The 10690-nt window shown below is 42.6% G+C and overlaps 1 protein-coding gene across 1 annotated transcript in view; it reads right to left on the bottom strand.

Moving 5' to 3' along the window:
- Positions 1 to 7216: 7216 nt before the first annotated feature.
- Positions 7217 to 10690, bottom strand: part of HPSE2 (heparanase 2 (inactive)) — a 277616-nt gene continuing 274142 nt past the window's right edge. Inside the window, exon 10 of the mRNA XM_017502836.2 lies at positions 7217 to 8239. Within this exon, the coding sequence (XP_017358325.1) occupies positions 8074 to 8239 (166 nt within the window). The 3' untranslated portion in view covers positions 7217 to 8073. The remainder of the gene's footprint in view (positions 8240 to 10690) is intronic.

Genomic DNA, 10690 nt, shown 5'->3' with positions numbered 1-10690 from the left:
TTTCTTAATTTTCAAGCACAGGGAGATTTTCTAGTTTATATATATATATATATATATATGTAATATGTGTATATATATATGTAATATGTGTATATATATATATGTGTTATGTGTATATATATATATGTAAATTTCCACTTGTATTCCACTGCTGTCAGGAATACGTTGTATGTTATTATTCTTTTGAAGTTGTTTACAACTTTATTTCGCAGTATATAATCAAGTTTTATAGATGTTTCGATGTGTTATTGAAAAAGGACTTTACTCGTTTGTTGTTGTAATGTTCTGTATATATCATTTAGATGAAATATGTTAATTGTATTGTTTAAATCTTTTCTATTCGTTCTGATTTTTGTTTGTCTTCTTTAATTTTCTGAGAGAAATAACAGTTAAAAATCTATTATAATTACAAATTTGTATGTTTCTCCATTTATTTCTGTAAGATTTTTGCTTCACATATAGGAGTTGTCATTAGATACATGCAGATTTATAATTATATATTTTACTGTTAAACTTTTCATCTTTATGAAATGTCTCCATCACTAGCAATGCTTTTTTGTTTTACAGAAGCATTTATTATCCCATATAAACATAAAGACATCACCTTTTGTTGCATGGCATATCTTTTTCTTACACCTTTTAATTTCTTATATTTTAGATATTTCTTTTGAAATAGCTTTTAGTTGGACTTTGTTTTCTTTTATCTTGTCTGACAATCTTTGTCTTTTAATTGCAGCATTTATTCTATTTACATTTAGTGCCATTACAAATAAATTTGGTTTTAAATCTATCATCTTGCTAGTTGCTTTCTATTTGTCCCAACTGTTCTTCATTATCTTTCTCTTCTTTCTTGCTTTCTGTTAGATCAAGCATTTTTGTTATGATTCCACTGCCTTCCCGTTCACTCAGAAAAATATACTCTTTTAAATATTCTTTTAGTGGTTACCATAGAGACTAAAACATGTATCCTCGACTTACCAAAGTTTAATGAAAATTAGTAGTTTTACATCTTTCTTGAAAATGTAAGGATGTTAGTATATCTTCCATTTACCAGCTTTCAATATTTATGCTATTATTAAAATGCATTTTAAATTATTTGCATATTTTAAATCGCATGAGCCATTGTTATTTTTATTTTATATTTATTTAGAGTTTTCCACATAATTCATGCTGCTTTTCATTCTTTCCTGTATGTCTCATTGCATTATTTTGGTTGTTCATTCTTTTCCTCTCTGTCTCTCTCTTCTTCTTTCCTTTCATTGTCCCCTCCAATTTTCTCACCCTCCTCCCACCCACCACCCACACCTAGACATAGCTGAGTTCCAAGACATTAGGTGCACACATGGTGAAATTCTACTATAATACATTTCAGCTGGTGTTGCAGTAATCCCACGTACTTGTCTTAAAGTTCAATTTAACTAATTTTTCCAACGTAAGGTCAATCTTTTCCTTTTAAAAAGCTAATATGGTGGGTATGCCTTGGAGCATGCTTAGTCTACATTAGATTTGCACTAAATTACTGCTTGGAAGAAATTGGGGTGGCAAGAGTCAAGTAATTAACTAAAAAAAAAAAAAGTCAGGACACTATCCCTGAGGGTGACAGGATCTTCAAAACGTGTTATCTGTGTTGAATTTCATGTGCATGCATTCTAAAAGGCACATTGCATTTATGCAGAAATAGCGACAATTTAAAGCTGACTTTGAAATTTCTCAAAAGGATATATCTAACTATAAGCTAACATGAGGAGAAAATAGAAAAACAACATCAGCTGGAACAGAGACCATCTGACATAACATTGGGCAACATGGAGTTTCAGGTAACCTTAGAGTTCACTTAAATCCAAAGTCCTCATTTTACAAATGAGGACACTGAGGTCCAGAGAGGCTGAGTGACTTCTCTTTTCAGGTGGATAAAATCAGTGGAATAGCCTGTTGTGATCTCCAGGTGTGAATGTTCATTGGGTCTAGAGTTGGCCTCTATGATTCTCTAGTTACCTTTTGACCCACTTTGCTATTTGAGGTTTCAAATTATATTTTTGATGTTTCCAGTAGAGGGTGCAGCATCTTCTACTACGTGCATCTAAATTGGATGGCAGTGGAGTGACACAGAGATTGTTTTCTGATAAAAATCAGCCAGGTGCTAGGAGAGGCAGGACATTAGAAGTGGAGGAGATGGAGAAGGAAGCTTAGGTTATTATGGAGTGTGCAAAAACGTCCTGTGAATTTAGATAACACCACACGCAAATGGTATGTAATACTCACTTGATGGCAAATCAACTGGAGGGACCTAATATCACTGACTCATTCTCTGGTCTTCCAGCATCCATCATAGTTTTGTGCTCCTTTTCCATGAAATACAGTTGTTGGAAAGTGGCTGCCCAGATAAGGATGCATTTCCTCTAGCATCGAGATGGGACCAACTGCCTGCTGGCCAATGGAATTGAGTGGGAGGGACTGATGCCATTTCCAGGTTAGGCCTCCAACTGTTCTGTGCATGTCGATGGAACAGAACCGCCACCCCCACCCCGATACCACCAATTCAACTTTGTATGATTTATAAGTGAGGAATAAACTTGGACTGTGTTAAGCCATTGAGATGCTGGGGTTTAATTGTTATTATAGTTAACAATGACTTTAACTAATATAGTCAATGACATCTAAGTGGAATTGTGAAGTTCAGTCTCTACTTAGAGTAACTGAAGCAAAGGTTGTTGGGGAGGGGAAGAGGACAGAGCACACCATGGAATCAGAGGGCCCCAGTATGTGTTAGTTCATCTGTCAATCAGTCTTGAGGTCAGGGTGGGGCAGCAGTTGCCTCCCTCTCCCCACAGAACACCTTGAGAATAGAAGTCGCATGTTGTTATTTACAAAACATTACCTCAAAATGTAAACTACCTCCTGGACCCAAATTCTCTACAATCACCAGGCTTCATAAACTATAATCTAATCTGTTTTCTGAAAAAAAGTATTAACCTGTTAAAATTCCCTGCACAGAGAGGAAATTTTTCTGGGAGGTATTCCTGAACTCATTTTGTCAACTTCCAGATGAACAAAACTAAAGTTTCTTTTTGCTTCTTCCAAAAATATAAATTATCACATAACATTTACAACTTGAAAAAGAATCCTAGAATATTTTCGTGAATAATAATTTGAAGAGTAATGTTCACATAGGAAGGGCCCCTTTTCTCTGCTGTGTGCACAGGACCCTGCAACCCTGGGATTTACTTAGGAGCCAGTCATGTGGAACTTGGTTAACTCCACTAACTGCTCCCAGTACCCACAGGGCTGCCTTGGTGTTTGGAAGGAGGTAGTGCCAAAGCAGAGGGTCTGCTGGATTTTGACTTTCTTGTTTTAAAGTGGTATTTGCAAATACTTCCCTTAGGGCAGTGGTTAATGAATTTAACATTTGGGTATTGGGGGCCAGGGAGCAGCATGCATGGAGGCTGTGTGTGTGTGCGGTTGGGGGGCGAGCGTGCTGACTGACTCTGCTGCTCACCTCTCAGGCCTTAGAAATACCGAAAATCCTCACCTATGATTGATGGTGATGGTGGGAGTGGTCCTTAAAATTGCTTTATAGAAAATCATAGAGGAACAGACCAGGAGGGCCACTGGTGGGCCAAGGTGAGCCTGGACTCAAAGTTCTACAGCAAAGGCTGTCCACAACACCACTTACTACTCACAAGAGCTTCTAGTTGGCATCTTCAAACCAGAGAGCGTTTGTACTGGGGGTAAGGCACTGCTAGGGTTCTCTGTAGGACATGCATGAGATGTTGAGGAATCTAGCAATGGGCAACACAGAGATGACAAAAAGTTGGCTACAATCAGTCAGGTGAGAGGTAGCACAGTGTAGTGACAGCAGGCTTTGAAATCTAACAGACCTGGGTTCAACTCCTAGTTCTGCCACACTGGTTTTCTGGGTGGTCTTGGAAAAGTTCTTTCTCTAATCCTCCCTGTCTAGAATTGGGTTTGAACACTCACCATGCCACCTAGGACTGCTGTGAGCATTCAATGAAATAACGTGTGATAAGAGGAAGGCACTCGATCAAGGAAGGGCAGCCACAGAAGCCTTTGTGCCACGGTTAGTGGAACTCCGAGGGAAGGGTTCTGTACGTCCCAGTTGTTTGGGCCTTGTAATAATAATAAATTTCATTTTAGCACTATCTCTCTTTGGAGTATTTCTTATCTTCTTTTCACTTCTGGTATATCCTAAGAAAAGATTACAAACAATTCTAAAATTGAAACTTCACTTCAGTACAGCAGATTTCCCTGGGCTCTGGCTGGGGACAGAGCGGCTGGCAGAGGGGAGTCTGTGGACGTGGAGAGCAAGTTAGCGGAAAAGAGCACTCAGCAGGGTCCAGGCTGGGACAGTTGTGCGGCGGCTGGAGAGAGGAGAAGTGGAGGAAGCCATGCTAGGTAAGGGTTTATGCCCTTTCTTCCCTTGCCTTTTCTAAGCCATAGCTCTATTATTTTTGGTTGCTCTATTGTTATTTCAAAATGTTAAAGTCCTTCCTTTTCCCAGTGTTTTTACTGCCAGAGGGAGCCACCTGGTTCACCTTTGCTTCTGTAGAGACTCAACATTTCCCTTTGTTTTTAAACATAAAGTTACTCTAAGTGGGTTTCCAAGGTGAGTCCCACAGCTGCATCCATCCCAGACACTGGGGCCTTGAGTGCCTGTGGAGCACACCTGCAGATGCTGGGGCTCACCGTGACCACGGGGAGGCTCAGTGGTTAGCAGACCGAGTCCTTACTGCCAGGAGGCCACAGAGACTCCCAGTGCTGACAGCAGGTGGGGGCCTCTCAGGCAGCATCCCCTAGCAACCTCTGCCCTGCCAGAGAGTGCAGGGCTTTGAGCCCACCTGCCAAGGGACTGCCCACTGCTGGGGAAGGGTGGGGCTGCAGAGGGCCACTGGGCTTTTGGGAATTGAGCTTCTGGGAGTCCCAGGCCTTAGTCTCATTGTAGCCCAGTTCTGGCATTTTCAAGTTTTTCTCCAGCAGAGACAATGCTAATATCCCCCAGTTGCAGCATTGTTCTGGGAACTAGAAGAATTGGGACTTTCTCTTCAAATAGCAATGAGAACTTTTTCTGAGCCTTTGTGATAAGAAATGAGAAAGAAAATCATTCCTGGAGGCAGAAGCAGAAAACCTTCTCAACAAAAGGCAGAAATGTTTCATTTTGAATTATTACTCTTTGAAATGAACATTTCTGCCAGCTCATCTAGGTTTAAAATAAAGTGGCTTTTAAGTCTCAGATTATTATGGCCACATCTTGTTTTAGGAAGGAAACGTCTGATCTGGAGCAGCTGCTGGATGAGCTCCTCTATGCGTTTGTCCCTGGTCCCAGCTGGCAAACTGCTCCCTTGAAGGGCATTGTGATGCTGAATTTTGCCACAGGCTGTCTTTTGCTGGTGGGTGTAACTGAGGAATCCCTATGACAGCAACCACACTCCTCCAAGCCAAGGTGTTTCTATGGAATGTGATTTTATAGTGAGATTTTCTGGTATCCTTTAAACAATGCAAATATTTCTTCTGTGAAACAGTTGCAAAGTTAGAATTGCAGGACTCCAGAGATAAATTTCAGTAATTCCCTCTTCCTTTTATTAACTAAAAAATAAACAAAACTTAAACCTCATGGGAGCAGCATTTAATACACAGAGAAAGATAAAAGAAGCAGGAATTACCCATAATCTGCAAGGTTTAGTAAAAAAAAAAAAAATCAACACTTATTTACAGAAAGCGTGTTTGAGTGGAGCTCTGGCTGTTCTGAATGAGCAGAACCTACAAAGATGTGAAGGAGGTGTCTGCACCTGTGGAGCGCTGAGCCTGGCGTTTCAGTGGGCAGGGTCTGGATTATTTTACACTCAGCCACCCATTCCCCTGGGTGCCCTGGGCAAGCATGGAACCTCTCCATGCCTCATAGGAAAATTGCGGATAACAGTAGTAGCCCCTCTATCGTGGGGTTACTATGGATACGAAGCAAACCATAGGTTGCCAGGGCCAGGCCCTTAAGGACCTTTGGTCACTCTTGTTATACCAGGGGTCCCTGCAGCTGCACCTGTACGAGCATGCAGAAGAGATGCTGATATCTGCACACATTTTTAACAGTTGGGGGAAACAACATTTTAATCTCATTTCTCTTTTCCTCTCTCTTCCTCACTTTGGCCTGTCAGCCTGTTTCTTCTTTCTCCTATTTTCTGCCCACCCTCGTCTTGGCACTTCACGCTCCTGCCCTCTCAGAGCTGAAGCCTCAGTGGGAGGTGCCTGGTCTCAGAGAAAGGGGCCTCTTCCGGGCAGCCTTGCAGGGCAGTCTCAGGGTCTGTCCCTCTCCACTTGCCTCCGTGCTGAGCACAGCCGCTAACCTGGTGCAGCCTGGTCCTCGGTCTCTCCCCTTCTTGCTAGCTGTAGTCCTTCTCTTGTGTGCCGTTCCTCCTGTGCTTAATAATAAGCATGCCAAAACCCGAGGCCCCTAGCTTCCTAGAATTAGGTAGTCAGCTTCCCTCTCCCAAATCCCCACTTCTCCAAGCTAAGAATTCTCTCCTTCCTCTTTGGTCTAATCTTCCTTCCATCTCTCACTTTGCAGACTTGGTCCAAATCCTTAACTCCTTGTACATCTTAGGGAGCCTCTCTAGCCTCTGCCCTCAGCAACCCTGCCGTGCCCCCACCCCATTTCTATCCTTTCACAACAGCAGAAATTGTATCACCATCTCACTTGGAACAGTGTCAAATCTCTCCTCCTTCTAACAAAAGTATCATTCATGTCATTTATCCTGAGAAAGAAAATCACATCCATAAAAAAGAATGCCATTTCAGCTGTAGCTTCTTGGCAAAGACCCTCATGCCCCTTCAATCATATAGAAGGTTCTCATTCCCCACCTCACACCTGCGCAACTCAGAAGACGCCTATCTACCATTCTAAAGTTTTGCCCAGATCTTCATTCTTTAGATTCCCCATTCTCTCCCCAAATGGCTAACAAAGTGTTGGTCTAGCTCAAATAGGCTACTTGGGAAGAGGCAAAAAGGTTAGATTCAGTTGTGTCTTCCAGTGATGACCTTTGATTCACACCTTCTTCTTTTTTTAAAAAAATGATTTGGGTTAATCAATTAAGGGTTTACCCTATAGAGCCCTTAATATTCTCTTAATTTTGGGGAGGTCTAATTTGCTTTGTTCAGTTGGGGTGTGTGTGCGTGTGTGTGTGTGTGTGCACGTGCGTGTGTGTGTACCTGATGTTTCAATGTGCTTTCTCTTTGTACTCAAACTCTCTCCCTCATAGCAACGTGAAGAATAATGACTGCTTTTTGTTGTGCCTACCAAGTTACTCTCCACTCAATGGATATTGTTACTTGGCTCCCACTGCAACTCTGGGGGAATCTGGATTCACAGAGGAATAGAACCTTCTTACCAAATCTGGAGTGTGATTGTAATTTTACTTTTGAAGCACCTGCTTCCCAGAGGAATTGCCAGTGATGGATGCCATTGTCAGGATCCCAGATGCACACGCTCATACATCAGCCGGGAAATCACATAAACAGCTCTCCCAGCAGGCCATGGCTGACTCACCCATTGCTCCCCTACGGAAAGAGATGTGTCAAAAAACAGGGCAGCAGCAAGAAACAGACAAAGAAGAAGGAACTGGGAGAGAATGGGTTTTTGCAGGTCCACCCTGTTTTTTTCCTTCCTCATCTTCCTCTGAGGGCAGCAGCAGCAGGCTAAGGTTTGGGTTTGTGGTTTAATGCTGTGTGACAGGATCATGGGGAGTTTTCTGGAAACATTTCTCCTGGGAGTGTGCTGTCAGCTAGTTTTCATAGTGCACATGAAGGGAGACATTCAGCTCTATACACATGCCTTTATCCTTATATAGGTACATGTCTACATTTTCCTTTGGGCTGGATGTGGCCTAACTAGGCTAAGATTATGCTATGACATTTAGTCTCTTTGCAGAGCGAGTCTGTGTTGATTCCAGCAGGATAGGCAGCACAGGCTGGTTGCTAAGATGTCTGAAAACAGAGGATACTACTAGAGTGGAGAAGTGGAAGCAGCCCAGCAGGCCCGCTGGTAGCTGTGAGTGTGAGGATAGCTTATCGGTAGCGGCAGGCCAAAGCGTTGACATTCTTGACCACATAAAAGCCCATGGTGACTGGAGGGATGACCAGCGTCCGGCCGGCCCGGAGGGGGCGGGGCTTCAATTCTGGGAGGGTCCCGTCGTCCACCATCACTAAGGGCTGGCCATTCAGTTGCACTGACCTACAGTGAGGAAAAACAGTATGGGACTCATTATTGCATTATACAGGAGCCATTGCAACAAAGCCTGTTAGCCCCAGATGGCCTGGCAGTGTCTGATACACACACAGCTAACACTTATGGGCATTGTCTATGCCCTAGATTCTGACCTAGGTGCTTTACTTTAATAACTCATTTGAACATCCCAATGACCCCCTGAGGTAAGGAACTATTAATATAATTATCCCCATTTTATCTAGAGTGGCTAGGTGACTTGCCCGAGGTCACATAGCTTGGAGGTTCCAGAGTTTAACCCAGGAAGTCTACCTCCAGAGACACATCATTCAGACAAGTGAAAAGTCTGTGATGCAGAAGCTGGAATCTTGCATTCCTATTTTTCAAAAAAATCACAATATCAGCTCAGTTTGACTTTTCCATTTTAAGAGTTTTTACCTGTGGAATAATATTTGGGCTTAAGATGATCTCAGCCCAAATGAGTATAACTCATAACTCATCAATTTACTTGACAGATTAGATAATTGGCATTACCTTGCTTGTCTAGGGTTATACTGAAGGGAGACAGAGCTATAGGTAATAACTCTACTTTTTCATATTTAAGAATGAGTTTTGGCTGGGCACAGTGGCTCATGCTTGTAATCCCAGCACTTTGGAAAGTCGAGGAGGGAGGATTGCTTGAGTCCAGGAGTTTGAGACTAATCTGAGAAACATAGTGAGACCCCATTTCTGCAAAAAATACAAAAGCAGAATTAGCCAGGAATGGGAGCTACTCAGGAGGCTGAAGCGGGAGGATCACTTGAGCCTGGAAGGTTGAGGTTACAGTAAGCCAAGATTGTATCACTATACTCCATCCTGGATGACGGAGAGAAACTCTACCTCAAAAAAAATTTTTTTTCATATTTAATATTAACAGATGTTTCCATTTAGCAACACAACAAAGTAGGTGACAAAGTAGGCATTTGTGATCACAATTCACCTATCTTGCTTTAATTCTTTCTATACAGACAGCCACTTTCACCCTGAGGACGGGGACCACATGCATAGCAAACCTGGAAAGGAGTAGCAGCTCATCTTATGCTGGCTGAGAGGGAAGTGCCCCCTATCCTTGACCTATGGTACCAGAATCCAGATGATGTTCCAGCTGTTCCTGACAGCCATGCACCCAGGTGGAAGCTTAGTTTTATGGGTCAGTAGAGAAGGCCAGAAACAGGCCACCAGCTGAAAATTAGGCTGTGAGTCCCCCTTGGAAAGTCAACATTGCATAGTGATGACTGTTTCTGGGCCTTGCCCAACCTCCAGTGTGATAATATTGCCATGATATCATCTGAGTTGAAAAGAGAATGAAATGTTATAAATGGATATAGAGGTCTTTGTTTAGTGTTCCTTCTGTGCTATGAATGACAGACAGGGTGAGAGAGAGATAATCAGACCCATGCCCAATAGAAGAGTGAATTCTCAGAGATAAGTGTGTTATAAATTGCTCCCAATGGAGAGCTAGGCAGAGAAGAGATCCAGGCCTGGCCCCACATGGGTAAGTTTGGGATAGGTCCAGATCTAACAGGCCAGAGGGAACAGGCCCCCTACTCTTGGTAGAATGACTGAGTGAGTAAGTGAGCAGGCGGCTCCAATATGGAGATCGAGGCCTGACTCGGGAAGGTGTGGGGGTGGGAGAATTCAGATCTGAAGGTCAGTGTTGAGTGCATCACATATGCAAGGAGCTTTTGCTTCCAAATAGAAGTGACCCTCCCTAGTGAAGACAACCTACTCATCGGAGTGGAAGGCACAGTGAGGAGAGTGGTTCAGTTACAAAAGAAGCCAAAATGGGTCTTCACAGTATTTTCATTATTTTATTTTAGGTGCTATGAGTATCTGTTACCCAGACATAGCACAGTCAAATACAAGTTCAATAATATTGATTAATCTTTCTAAGGCATATTCAAACTTGTTTCAGGTCTCCGCTTGAAAACCTTCAGTAGTTTCTCCCATATATAGAATTAGGTGAAAGCTTTTCTTCTGAAGAATTAGGTAATGTCCTTTTACAGTCAGATGTTCCCAGAGTATTGACATATTTGGGTTCTGGGGAGTGCAAAACTGCGTGATAAGCAATCTTTAGAAATCCATACTAATAACGAGTAGTTATCCTGGAATAGCCCTTATTCTGGTTTCTTTATTGGTTGGTTAAAAAGCTAAGAATAGAGCCAGGAAGCATGGTGGACTCTGGACCAAAATTTCTAATTCTAGGAGCCAAGTTGCTAACTTGCTAGATGTCTTTGGCAAATCCCCTAACCTCGCTGCCCTGCAGCTTTTGCATCTGTAAGAACATTATATAGGCAGTGGCATCAAATAAATGAAATAAGAAATAGGAGGCTGGGCGCGGTGGCTCACGCCTGTAATCCCAGCACTTTGGGAGGCCGAGGCGGGTGGATCACGAGGTCAAGAGATCGAGACCATCCTGGT

The sequence above is a fragment of the Cebus imitator genome, unplaced genomic scaffold, assembly GCF_001604975.1.
Source record: "Cebus imitator isolate Cc_AM_T3 unplaced genomic scaffold, Cebus_imitator-1.0 Scaffold299, whole genome shotgun sequence".
NCBI classification, from domain to species: Eukaryota; Metazoa; Chordata; class Mammalia; order Primates; family Cebidae; genus Cebus; species Cebus imitator.
This window is presented reverse-complemented; position numbering and strand designations above follow the sequence as displayed.